The sequence below is a fragment of the Odocoileus virginianus genome, chromosome 5 (genome assembly GCF_023699985.2).
Source record: "Odocoileus virginianus isolate 20LAN1187 ecotype Illinois chromosome 5, Ovbor_1.2, whole genome shotgun sequence".
Taxonomy (NCBI): Eukaryota; Metazoa; Chordata; class Mammalia; order Artiodactyla; family Cervidae; genus Odocoileus; species Odocoileus virginianus.
In genome coordinates, this window is record NC_069678.1 from 41632156 (window position 1) to 41646564 (window position 14409).

At 39.1% G+C, this 14409-nt stretch overlaps 1 protein-coding gene across 3 annotated transcripts in view; it reads left to right on the forward strand.

Annotated features, from left to right (window-relative positions):
• Positions 1–2755: 2755 nt before the first annotated feature.
• The window catches only part of SYDE2 (synapse defective Rho GTPase homolog 2), a 41313-nt gene continuing 29659 nt past the window's right edge, over positions 2756–14409 (forward strand). Inside the window, exons 1-2 of one of the 3 annotated variants that reach the window (XM_070467817.1) lie at positions 2756–4119; positions 10392–11087. In XM_070467817.1, the coding sequence (XP_070323918.1) occupies positions 2853–4119; positions 10392–11087 (1963 nt within the window). In that variant the 5' untranslated portion in view covers positions 2756–2852. The remainder of the gene's footprint in view (positions 4120–10391; positions 11088–14409) is intronic. The other 2 variants (XM_070467816.1, XM_020877245.2) reach the window with 2 other exon arrangements.

The window sequence follows — 14409 nt, forward strand, 5'->3', positions numbered from 1 at the left end:
CTAGATATTTCCCTTCTATTGCTGTTAAACTTAGCCTCTGCCTCAACCTGCCCTGCTCCCCCCACCTTTTCCTGGACTGAGTTGGTATGACCCCATCTCTAGTTTGCCTCCCTGCCTTGCTAGAGCCCTGTGATCCCATAGTTATTTTTTATCTTCTGTGAGAGACCCGACACATAGTTGCTAATTCACGGGGCATCAAAATAATTTCCAAGTCAGTGAGAAACAAGTACAAACACTAGAAAACATACCCCCACCTCCTTTTCATAAGAATATGTTTATTAGAAACACATGAAAATTGAGCTAACTGGGGGAATAGGGTAGAAATTGTTAAAACACAAAAAGATTTTACACAATATAGCTGATGTTCATAGCTTGTCACTATCAATTAGATATAATGTAAGTTTTGTGGGTGCTGTCTTTTTGGAATTACATTTTTATAAACTTCCTATTGAAGTGTTGATGTACATATAGAAAAGTGGGATTTGCATTTCTAAGTCACTAGTGTCACATAGCTGTGACTGCCTTCATTTCTGTTGTGACCCAAAATACTTGCTAAAAATTGTGAACTTATACGATAGAACACTCTCAACTTTAAGTTTAGTTATGCCGTCCAGCATCAGACTTAGTTCTGAGTAATGCTTAGAACAATGCACAATATTTTATACTAGCCAGTATGTTTTATAATTCTTGAACCCAACAAGTTGACAAGTTGAATTAAAAGTGAAGTTCAACCAAGACCTTCCAGGTTATATTTTTCTATTCATTTCAATATAGATTTGAAACTTACAGTATTCTTAACAACTGTGTTAACTACAAAGAATAAAAAGATTTTGCAACCAAGAGTTGGAATGCAAACAATTTTTGAGATAGAGATCAAATTGTGTTTATAGATATCACTGGCAGCTTTACCATAGTCATTTCCTGTGGGAATATTTCACTGGAACATAATTTTATGCCTTGATTATTCATTAAATAGCTTTGGTTCCATGAAATAAAAATAGGGTAGAACTATAAATGGTAATGTATGTGAATTACAGTATAACATTTCATTGTATTTTCCTAGATGAGAATTAAGATTATTTAATAAATTATGTTCTTACACATCACTGAAAGATTTTGAAACAACACCAATAGAGTATGGTCTAGTGGAGCGTTAGGCAATAGACTGGAAATTAATGTCAGTTGTTTCCTTCAAAATAAAGTTGACATTAGTTTTAAAATATTAATTCTTCATGTGCCGTGTATAAGATGTTATACTCTAAGAAGAATACAAAAGTCAATTATAAGTAGTTTCTTCCCTCAAGGAATTTATGAATTTTCTTGTATGGGAGACAGTGTACACTTTGTATAAAACAAAAAATAATAAACATACTATGAGTGGGTATGAACAAAGTACTATGGGAGAGTTTGGAGAAAGAGAGACTGCGTCCATGTGGAAGATCAGAGATGACTTCATGAAGAAGACAGCTAAGTGGAGTCTTAAAGGATGGTTAAGATTTCTGAAAATAGAGATGCAGGTAAAATTATTCCAGGATGCAGAGACTAGGTAGACTACGTACTAAGGTACTATAGATAAAACCACACCTAGAGGCTAGAGCCTTTGACTTGTAGAAAGAAAAGGGAACTTACATAGAGATATATCGTTGAACACAGGGTAAGTTAGAGCTAAATTTTTATCGAATTATGCAAGCATTCATTTATTCAAAAATATTTGAGTACTTACTTGGTGCAAGTTGGGCATTAGTAGTATATTTATGAGGTACTCAAAGGCCCTGTCTAACATATAAACGCTAAAAAGTTTAGTCCTTAAATCACATTGATTTTTATCAACCATAGACATGTCCACCGATCTGTGGCAACACAAGGTATTTTACAGCTGTTGCACAGAACATGGATTTTAATGCTTTTGAGAGAGAGTTGGTATTTCCAAATAATATTGCTTCTAAATTTCATCCCAGTTGTTTCTCACTCCAGTTCTCACGAAAACAAGTGTTAGGTAGGGGATGGGGAGACTAGCGGCTCTTTTCAGCAAGTTTTGGTTTATGCCAGAATTAATTTTGTTTTAGTATGCCTTAACCGAAGACAAAGAAAAACAGCCTGTAAAGAGAGACACCAATGGTGATCTTTGGGACAAAAAGATGTTCCTCACTGAAAAGGAATCGCTGCAAATTTCCTTGAACTAGCCAGCTCCCTGTACAAGTAAAATGATTCAGAATGTTTCTAGAACACAGTGCAGTGAGATACACCTGTACTCATACCTTGTCCGTCAAAACAATCTTTGTTTTCTCTCAAGCTAGGACTTGCATTATTAGACACGCCTCGTGCCATGGTGGCAATGGGGGGTGGGGTGGGGGGGTGAAGGTGATGGAGTGGCAGCCTGGAGGGCGCTTTCCCTTCCTCTGTCTCCCCAACCAGAATTTTGCAGCTTCCCGCTCAGACTCACCTTCCCGCTTTCTATTTTTCCCGCCTCGACTCTCACTGCACGCCCCCTCCCAGGCCCCACGACGCGTACACTTTCCCATCCGTCGGTCTTTTAGCTCTCACCCACGTCCCTCCCCGCCCTGCGCCTCGCCTCGCCCGGCGCGGGGCGCCCACCTGGGGAACTCAGCGCCGCAGCAGCAGCCCGCGCGCCCCTTCGCAGCCCGGAGCTGCGGGGCATGCGCTCTGCAGCGGCGCCGCCCTCCCCCACCCTTGCAGCGGCAGAGTTATGCCAAGTATGTGAGGAGCCCGCGAGGGCCAGCGTCGGTCATGGGGAGCCGCCGCCGCCGCCTCCGCGAGCGCAGCTTTCTCGCGAGCGGGGCTCCGAGTTCTCCCCGCACCGGGAGCGAGCCTGGCTGCTGAGGCGGAGGGGGATGACGGACCCTCTGAGGAAAACGCTGTCCAGGCTCCGGGGAAGACGGGGTCCCCACGCCACCGGGGGGCTCGGTCTCCGGGCGGCCGCAGCAGCCACCGTGGCGGCCTCTTCGGCTGCCGAGGGAGACACGAGTGGTGCCCGGGACGCCCCCTCAGGCGAGCGCGCCAGCGGAGCTCGGCCGAACCTGGAACGGCCCCCGCCGTCGCCTCAGGCGTGGGGTCCTGAGGCTGGGGTCCCGGGAGGGCGACCGGAGAGGTCGGGGGCGCTTGGGCCTCCGCCGCGCGGCTGGAAGGAGGCCACCCCCCCGGGCCGCGGGCTGTACGCCCCGCCGGGCTCCGAGGGCAGCGGAGAGGACGAGGAGGACGACGCCGACTACTACGAGAACCTGCCCGGAGGCTTCCAGCCTACGTCCCAGCCTGAGGGGGCGGAGGCGGAGCGGTGGCCCCCGCCTCCCCTGGCCGTGGGCTCCTCCCCGGGGGCGGAGGGCGGCCGCTTGGAGACAGGCAGGCTGCAGACCCAGTTGCGAGAGGCCTATTATCTGCTGATCCAGGCCATGCACGACCTGCCCCCTGACTCCGGCGCGCGGCGGGGCGACCGGAGCTGGGCAGATCGCGGTTGCCCTGCGGGAGCCCGGGCTCCGGGCCAGCCGCCTTCCCTCTGCGGCGCGGCGGACCGCCGAGCCTGCCCCCGAGACTGGGAGCGCGGAGGCGGCGGCCGCCCTTGGCAGCAGGTGTCCCCGCCCCGGTCGCCTCCTGGGGAGTTGGGGGGAGGCCGCCCGCGGACTCCTCGGATGCGGCTGTCCTGCAGCAGAAGTCTCGACAGCCTCCAGGTGGGTGCCAAAACGCCTCCCTTCCAGCGGTGGCCGAGCGACAGCTGGATCTGGTGCGGTACGCGCGGGGAAGCGGAGGAGCCCCCGCCACGTGGAGGCGGGATGGACGGCTGGAGCGGAGGCAGCGCCCGGGCCGCGTCGCCCACGGGCCCCCGGCTTCCCAGCTCCCAGGACCCTGGCCGCTCCACGGGAAGCCACGGCAAAGGGGACGGCCAGGAGGGGCTCCCCTTCCTCAGGCCACCCGCGGTGACAGTCAAGAAGCTGCAGAAGTGGATGTACAAAGGACGTCTGCTGTCCTTGGGAATGAAGGGTCGCGCCCGTAGGACACCCCCCGATGGCACGGGTGCTCAGGCAACCTCTCCAAATCTGGGCGCTTTGAAAATGCGGGAAAGTCAGGTCCTGTCGGTGCCTCCAGACCAAAGAATTACGCTGACAGGTAGGATGCCTTGCAATCAACATGCTAACTCTTTGAGCCTTTGAGTTTACCGAGCGGGCTTCGGTTTTAGAGCGAAGAAGAAGGTTATGGTTTTGCAGACAGGTACGTGCCCGTGCCAAAGTGAGTGTCATGTCAATGGCAGCCTAATACGATTTCCCGGTTACCTAGGATCATACATTCTGTTGTTTTTTGCTTTTCTTTCTTTCTTTTTTTTTTTTGACAGTGGCATGAGGAACTTGGGGTTTTTGTCTTTTCTTCTCTAAGAAACAGTGTACCTACTCCTAAGCGCAACAGTGAGTAAAGGTTAAGTTCACCACACACTTTTTAGTGGATTTAAGAGTTGGGCGGTGCTGCCTTGATTTTTATTCTTTGTAGCTCTAGGCGAACTGTAGACTTTTGTGGAGTTTGTGAATTTGAATTTGATCCAAGTTAGACTTTATGGGCTTTTTAAACTGTCATTTTAGTCATTACACCTCCTCATCCAAAGGAGCGTTCTCACCCCCACCGTAGGAGCGTTAGTGCACACAGACATACTCACAACCAAAACCCAAAGCCAAAGTAAACCGGAAAAACTATCATAGTAAAAAAATTTTTTTAGTCGGATAGGATTTCACTTGTTTCTTCTCTTCACCTTTCCCTCCCCTCCCTAACCCCCAAACCTAGCTCTAGATAATCTTATTATTGTGGAAAATGAAGGGCACTTGGGTTTTAATCAAAAGAAAAGTACGTGTTATGTACTTTTAAAGAAAGTGTAGGCATTTAAAGTCATTTGTAAAAAGTATATTTGTCCTAATAATAGGATTTTGCTCCCTGTTTTGTATATGTGATTTTTAGTTTTCACTGAAGGTTTACATTATCAATTCTAGAAATCTCTGAAGTTGTCAATAACAAAAAATTCTATTGTGAAAGAAGTACCTTCAAACTGAGCCAAAAACAACATGATCTTTTGGATTACAGTCTTAAAGACTTCTAGTGAACATAATGACTTACATATTAGGAATAATTAAAAAAATATTAAATGCTGAAATGTAAAAGTATTCACAGTACTTGGCTGTTTCCCTGGTAAGAATTACAAATCCTACAGGGCTAGGTTTGTACACATTAACTTTTTTAACCAATAAACACAAAACTGGGGAGAAACAAAGTTCACAAAACTTTTTATTACACAATGAAGACAAGTCAAATGATTCACTTCAAGTGTATGCAAAACTAGAAAAGTTCGTTTGAATCTATGAAGTTCTAACCCACACCTGTCAAAATTTTCTCTCAAACTTTTTCCATTCCACCTAAATAAAAAGATAGTAGAATGCAGATTTTTGTGAAGAGAGATGTACTTTATGCTAAGTTCATTTTAAAATATGTATTTCAAGTAGTAAAGTATTTGTAATCATTAATTATATTTTATTGTTGTCCTCCACTGATTTTGGTACAGTTAACTCTTTGTAAGACAGTTAATTTTTAGCCATAACAAAAATCTGTATAAAACTTCAGTAAAATATGTATCACCCTTTTGTTGCAAAGGTTAAACATTACTATCTGATGGCTTTTAATATTCTCAGCTGTTATGGAAAAATTCAAGTTTTTTAAAAGTAATAATAAATGCAGTAACTTTTAAGAATGAATTCATTGACTTTTTCATTGAGAAACTAAGTGAATGAAATTAATTTTAAAATAAATGACATTAGAATTACTATGTGATTCTCTGTATTAATTAGATATTTACTATGTGTAAATTAGATATTTCACAAGAAACCTAAACAAAAGTTTAGGTAACCTCTGGTTTAAAAAACTTACTCAGATGTTGTTTCCTTTCAAATCATTAGTTTATCTTTTAGGAAAGATTAAAAATACTTTATGCAATGTTTATATATCTAGTATAGATTTGAAGAGTTTAGTCTTTTTTAAAAAATTGTTTTTTATGATGGTTAGTTGAATTTACTAAAAACATTCTGGATACTTTATAGGGTCTGCATATAATCTTTATTACACCTCCATCCCCTCACCACCCCCCGCCCACCCCCACCACATGAAGGTATGACAGCTATTATAGAACAGCAACAGCAAAAGAAAATAAGAGGGTAAGTACTTTACCCAAGGTCACTTAAACTAGTATATGGTTTATGTATACTAGTATATAGGTCCAAACTATTATGTGGATTCAAACTCAAGTCTTTATAACTACAAAATCCCTATTTATATAAGGTCAAAGGGACTTTATGGACTTCCCCCACATCTCAGTGGTAAGAAATCTGCCTGCAGTTCAAGAGACCTGGATTGCATCCCTGGGTCGGGAAGATCCCCTGGAGAAGGAAATGACACTCACTCCTGTATTCTTGCCTGGAGAAGTCCATGGACAGAGGAACCTGGCAGGCTACAGTCCACGGGGTTGCAAAGAGTAGGATGACTGAGTGACTGAGCACACACGGCAAGCAAAGGGACTCGAAATTTCCTTAGAGGTTTGATCTAATTAATTCTATTAAATTGATTGAGGAGATGGGAAATAAGTAACTTACTCAAAGTTGCAAAGAAGTTGAGGGACTCCTAGAATACAATCAATTGCTGTATCCACTTTACACTTTTACCTTTAATTAGTTCAAATTGGTTACTTGGATTCTGTTTTTAATCATGTTTTCTAAAAAATTAACCAGGCAGTCCTGATGAAGCAGTACATTCTTGATTGTATAAAGAGGTTAAATAGCCTAAAGGTTTCTATCACATTTGCTATACAATATGATTTGTGAGGATATTTTCTTCCAAAATACAGTTATAGTTAGAATTTATAACACAAAACAACTATATAGGGGGATAGAGATACCTAGTCTACATAGGTGTTTTGGAAATTTTTGAGACCATATGACAAATGGAAGCCAAAGTGGTTTTCTGTTTTGATTTCTGGCTCCTATTAAGAACCATTAAAATTTTTGATATTATAATGCTGCCAATGATTTGATACAGACTGTAGTGTTCACACATTGGCCAGTTTGTTACTAGTTGAGATGATTATTTAAGAAATCTAAAGTCATTCCATAGTAAATATTGTTAAGTTTTTGTTAATATTGTTAAGGGAATTTTAATCTATTTACTGACTGTACTTCATTATAAGTCTTTATAAATTTAATTAGCAGATAGTACTCAGAAATAAATGGAAATGTTTATTTTCCAAGTTGAGCACCAACTTGAGCTAGCTTGGCCTTTTACTGCTTTAAAAAACAATTAGCCTACTTTCTACTCTTGTTCTGTGATCTGTGAAAGAAGAAAAATTAGGGCATGTAACAAGTAGTATTAAATAACTGGTATGATCTTGTGCATTATATCTTAAATTGAAGTTGATATTTAGTGCAGATTCCTACCAATTCTGTTTTCTGAAATATTTGTAGCTCCATTTTTGTAACTTTATGAGCTATATTTTCTTTATGGGTTTTTCCAATAAATTATTTTATGCATTAGCCCTTTCAAGACTAGTAAAACTATGTAGGCAAGTAATTTTTGTCTGTCTTCTACATCTAAATCCTTCTGTTAGAAATTCTGCCATCGTGGCCCCAGAAGCAAGCAGGTCCATTTTTTAGTTTCTGTTTTTTTTTTTTGTTTTGGGAACAGTGCCATAAAACATCAGAGTTGCTGGTGGCAGGAAAACACTAAGAATTACAAATTCAGCAGAAAACAGTGTTGTGTTGATTTTTGAAAGTTCTACATTTATAAATGGTGCTTAATGCTTTGAGAATCTCTTAAGACTATTTTCCAGACCTTTATCACTCAGACTGTGGTTCACCGTTGTAGAGCAGAGCTTTTCAAACTTAATGTGCATATGAAATCTTGTTAAAATGAAGGTTTAATATATGTGAGGGTGGGACCTTGAGGTTCTACATTTTAACAAACTGCCAGTATAGATATTGTTATTTGGTACACACTTTTAGAATAATAAGGCTCTAGAATTCTCAGTACCTCCAATCACCTATCTTGATATATTGTTAAATGTTTTGAAAAAGCATTCTACTTTATTCTGGTGCTTGATACTTATACTATCCCCTTTATTAGAGCAAAGTGCTTGAGTTGTTTCTGCTTCAGTTTGTTTTTTTTTTTTAATTTTTATTTATTTATTTTTGGCTCTGCTGGGTCTTCACTGTTGTACTCGTGGTGAGCAGCCTTTTCATTGTGGTGGCTTCTCTTGTTGTGGAGCACAGGCTCTAGGCTCACAAGCTTCAGCAGTTGCAGCACGTGGGCTCAGTAGTTATCTTAGTTGCTCTTCGGCATGTGAGATCTTCCCAAACCAGGGATCGAACCCGTGTCTTAACCACTGGACCACCAGGGGAGTCCCTCTGCTTCAGTTTTGTAAGTATAAAGGAGACAGAACCAAACGCTTGAATCTTCAGGTTTCATTGATTAAAGTAAATTAAATCAATTCAAGATATTTATTGAATATCTATTAAATGTTTGCGTGTTAGATTCTGGGAGAGTAGGTATCCTTTAGTAGTAATCCAGGTGTAGTCCTGCAGAGTTTGTAATCGGTTTGAGTGCCGCCTCTTCCATTTACCAGTAGTTGATCTCAGGCAAGTTACTTGACTTTTCTGAGTAGTATTATATAGTTTCAAAATATTTCAAACATTACCTTACTTAATCCTAGGAGCCACGGTATGAGGTTGATTGGTTTGATACTATCATCATGTTCAGAGAGGGTCACCTTACTTCCCTACTTTTAGTAGCTGGCATGCTGTGGGGGAGACAGGTGAGAGCATGGTTTTTGAGGTTAGACAAACTTGAATCCTAGGACTAGCACCTTGACCATATTCTTCATATGTTTGAAGCTTATGGAACTAATTCAACCTGTCTCAAGATTATTGTGGGAGGTTAAAGGAGGTTAAGGTCTTTCTTATTGCTTTATTTCTTGTTCCTGCCACATAATAGGCTCTCAGTAAATATTTCTTGAGTAAATAAATATTTGACATAGTAGGCATTCATGGGAGATTTCTTCCCTTCTAATTCTAAGTCTGTTCCTCTATTCTTGCCTCTGGAACTAATTGAACTTGAAGCCCAGTTTGTGTTTAAGGCTTTGTTTTGTTTTTAAATTAATCTGCTTGATTAGGTGACATTTAGGGTTATAAAAAGGGCAAATTTACATTTTCAAATGATTTTTTTCAGTAAAAGGGAGGTTACTGAAAATCTTGATTATACATGAACCTAATTTTTTGGTTGTTGTTAAGCTCCTCAAAGTTTAATGTGTTTTTATCACTCTCTGTTACTAGACTACTATATTTTATTTGCTGTAATACTAAAATGAATCAACCATATATGCACTCAGAGTAGCATAGATTATAATTTACAAACCTGGCATGATCTTAAAATTAGAAATATGGTTTTGTTTTAGTTATTTATGCATAGTAAATTAGCATTACGATATATATTTACTTTATTTACTGTCACTGAAGCTGGCTTTATGTAACTTTTTGGAAGTGTAAAAATTTTCCCCTTTATATGGAATTAATGTTATATATACATTTTTAGAGTCTTATCCATTATATTCATACATGCACAAATCTAAGTATTTGATGTCCTACATTGGGCTATGAATTCCTTAAGGGCAGGGACCATTTTGTTCATTCTGTATTCTTGCTACTTAAGCTTGTACCTATCAGTAATATAGCTGTGTTGTGTTTATTGTGAGACAGGATACTTAGTCCTAATCAAGGGCCTTCTTAGGGATTTTTAATTTTAATTTTTTCTCTAGATATTTAGAACTTAAACTCTGTATGAGTTGCTACTGCATTATATGGTTAGAAAACTAATGTTATTTTGAAATTTCAATAATCAGTAAGACACTTAGTAATAAATAAGGTACATTTATTTTGAAAGATTTTTTCAAAGTTAATCTTTGTGTGAAAGGTAATAATATTACTTTGTAGTTTCTAAAGTTCTTGTAGTAGTGAGTTGAAAGTTCCTCATATTAATTAAAGGCGTGCTGTGTATGAAGTATTCTATACAAGCTTTTTATAAAACATGTTTTGCTTAGGATATAGCTGTTTTAGCCCTATGATATTTATAAAGGTAGTTTCAGAGCTTGTTTATCGTTTTTCTTAAGAATTCTTATGGTACCTGATAACTAAATAATATAAATTCAAAATTTTTCTTATTTAAGTTTAGTCTCTGAATGTGATTAATATTGCACTTTTCTTTCTTCTTATATTTTTAAAAACAGTATTTTAATAACTGGTCTTTAGTGACATTCTTTCTTGATATGCCAGGTATTATATTCTACCTTCTTTTTTTCTTTGAAACAGATTTATTTGAAAATGTCTATGAATCTTCAATGAAGAGAAATGAACTCGAAGATCTGAAGGATAATATTGGCTTCAGGGGTCATCAGCCACTTAACAGCATCACTGTGTCAAAGAAACGCAATTGGCTATATCAAAGTACTCTGAGATCTTTTAATTTGGAAGAAGAAAATAAGAAATGCCAAGATATAAGTCATTTATCTGTTTCACCTATTTCTCTACCTAAACAGCAGCTGTCACAACCTTTTCTCAAATCATCTGAAGGATATTGTACGTATATGGTGTGTAATGCTACAAATTCTTCATTATCAAGAAACTGTTCATTAGACTTTAATGAGGAAAATGATGCAGATGATGAAGGAGAAATATGGTACAACCCCATCCCTGAGGATGATGACTTTGTTATATCAAATGCCTTGAGTTTTGGTGAGGCAGACTCTGCTGTTCTGAAGTTTCCTGATGTCGGTTTGAAAGTATCATCTGGCAGTAACCTAATGAAAGCAGAGCAGTGCTCTGAAGACCCGCTCTGCTCTTCTGAACGCACAGGCGATGCTCGGACCACACAGTCAGACGCGGTAAATCCTGCGGATTCCGTCTGTCCCACAGAGTTTGTGCAGCAGGACAAGCAAAGGCATAGACAGAAGATGCAAGAATGTACAATTATAGAGGACAGCCCCATGTTGAAATCTCCTTTTGCAGGTAAAGATGATCATATATCTGCCATTTCTTCTTTCATTTTCAATTCTTCGGCAGTTTCTAAAACTAAGTATAGATGTTTATTGTAGCCTTGTACCTTTCCTTACAATGTGAGTGTATTTTATGAAAATAAAACTCAAAAAGGTTTATAAACATTTTTATATACATGCTGGTTTAATTATTCCTACCACAGACTTGGTTTTGTAAGGGGTGAAGGAGCTGGAATCCTACACCAACTTTTAGTGTGTATGATGTGGTTTAATATGGCTGTCATTTGAGGCAGTAATTACTTTTCTCTTAGTTGAAAGAATGGAGTCATGGGGACTGGAAAAGATGTTTTCTTTATGAATGTCTTGTTTTGCTTCATTCATGTATACATTCATTCACACCTAGCCTGGCTACAGATGAAAAATTTTATGTTCAGTATACTAGTAGTCATTAGTTTTCACTTTTGTGCCTACATTTCCTCAGAAACAAAGGAAAAGAAGAAGAGAAAAAGAGGCCAGAGCTGCAAGTAAATATTTTGCAAATAGGTGCTACAATAGATACGGAACCCAGAAAGGAAGTGATTGAATATATATTAAGTTGAACCATATGAAATTGCCAATATTTAACAGCTTTTGACCTGAAAAAAAACCTGATATTTCATATAGTTCAACCTAATGGTTTTATTCTTTTTTGATTTCTGATGTGCTTCTTTTTAAATTTAGTCCCAGATGTAGTACCTAGAAAACAGATCATAAGCACTTTTGAAGTGAAGTGAAAGTTGTTCAGTCGTGTCCGACTCTTTGAGAGCCAGGGCAGAATCCTGGAGTGGGTAGCCTTTCCCTTCTCCAGGGGATCTTCCCAACCCAAGAATTGAACCCAGGTCTCCCACATTGCAGGCAGATTCTGTACCAGCTGAGCCACAAGGGAAGCCCAAGAATACTGGAGTGGGTAGCCTATCCCTTCTCTAGCAGATCTTCCCAACCCAGGGATCATACCAGGGTCTCCTGCATTGCAGGTGGATTCTGAGCTATAAGGGAAACCCTAAGCACTTTTAGTTGCAATTATTAAATGTTTTTTAGAAAGCAGTTCTATTTTATATCAAAGATTTTAACTTAGAAAATTTCAAATGATACAGAATATTCAAATATGTGGGGTGTAGCAGGTGTTATTAGTACTTGTCCATATACATTGGGTGGTGGTATTTATTTATTTATTTATTTTTGTTTTTATTTATTTATTTTTATTTTCTTTTTTTTTTCCATTTATTTTTATTAGTTGGAGGCTAATTACTTTACAACATTGCAGTGGTTTTTGTCATACATTGAAATGAATTAGCCATGGATTTACATGTATTCCCCATCCCGGTCCCCCCTCCCACCTCCCTCTCCACCCCATCCCTCTGGGTCTTCCCAGTGCACCAGGCCCGAGCACTTGTCTCATGCATTCAACCTGGGCTGGTGATCTGTTTCACCCTAGATATACATGTTTCGATGCTGTTGTCTTGATATTTTTGTATTTCACAAATAAACTACTTGCATTTGGATCCTTTTCTCAGGGATGTGAGGAGAAGGAGTAAATGTTACATTGACAAGAAAAAAAAAAGTTAAAAAACAGTGTGAACTATATCATGTTAATTTTGAAAGAAACAATGAAAAGCTATATTGGAAATGTTAACACCTGACTCCCCCACCCCCAACCCCAGTGTTGGGATTAAAATTTTGTGTGTGTGTGCATATCTAAATGTAAACTGATTTTCCACAGTGTGTGTTTCTTTTGTAATGTGGATGAGAAGAGTGATAAATGGTATATAAAATAATAATTTGAAACACAGGTTGAGATCCAGATGGAATGATGAGGAAAGCTTGCAGGAGAAGGGCAGACAGATCGTGATGGGTGTGGAATGGTGCAGAAAAGGCAAGAGGGCATAAGTATAAGAGCAGCGTTAGAAAGTCAGTGTATATAAAGTGAGGCACACTTTAAGTACTGTCTTTAAACTTTATTATTTTATGTTTGTCGCAAATTGTGAATCTGTTAAGAGGACAGACATTACCGAAAAAACAAAAACAACCACCCAAATTTGAAAGTACAGAAGGATGTCAATTATGTCTCCTTTCTTACTGTTATTCTTCTCCTAAGTTTACTGTTAAAACAAGTACATTCCTATGTTGACCAGAGGAGATACTTAGACTATATAATCTTTTTTTTTGTTTTAATATGATCAGAAAGGTTATTTACCTAAAGTGATAATGTTTTCTCTAGCAACATTGGTAAAAATCTGTTGAGAAATAGGCAAAGAGAATGGTTAAATTTCAAAATAATGTTTTGATTAAGGAATAGGAAAGCTTAAGTATTTTTAATATGAATGACAGTTTTATGATCATCCTGACACAATTATGACTGCTTTTTGCCTAGTAACTTCTGGATATACATGTACCTTTTATCTAGTTGCTGTCATAGTGGACTATTTTTGGGTTTTGCTGATTTCATTTATTATCTATACTTTGTATTTTTACATGTGGTGGTGGTTTAGTTGCTAAGTCGTGTCTGACTCTTGTGACCCCGTGGACTGTAGCCTGCCAGACTCCTCTGTCCATGGGATTCTCCAGGCAAGAATACTGGAGTGGGTTGCCATTTCGTTCTCCACAGGATATTCCTGACCCAGGAATCGAACCTGGCTCTCCTGCATTGCAGGCAGATTCTTTACCGACTGAGCTATGAGGGAAGCCCTATTCTTACATGTAGATTAATATTATTGTTCCCCAATTTTTATAGTATTTAATTGGGTTGATGTGCCCTATCTGACAGGTTCCTTATTGTTAGGTGTTAATAGAATGTTTCCACTACTAATGTAGTGATCTTTATCGTGATCTATTTTGATTACTATTAATAGTATCTTTACTTGGTCTTTACAGCTGGCAACTATTATAGGTAATTTCTATATTGTATTTCCTAAAAAGTTTACCAGTTTACAGGTAACTAACAATTGGTTAATTCAATTATTCAATATACATTTAGCTCCTGCTATGTGCCATTTATTGTTTTAGGTGCTGAAGGGAATGTGCCAGTTTCAATTGATTCTAGTCTGGTTCATAAATTTATTTTGAAAGATTTTTCCTTTTTTGCTTTCCCTTTATAGCTAATCTGTGATTTGATTAGTATAATTGTGGTTTAATTTTAAATGATTGTTGAACTTGGTCATATTTCAGCTCTTGGATTTTATAAAAATAAAGCATTTTTGTTTCAATAAATTCAGTCTTGCCTGCAGTAGAAATATGTTTTTAAAAAAGTCATTACATTAGATTGACTCTTTATTTAATAAAACCTAGAACAATTTTGT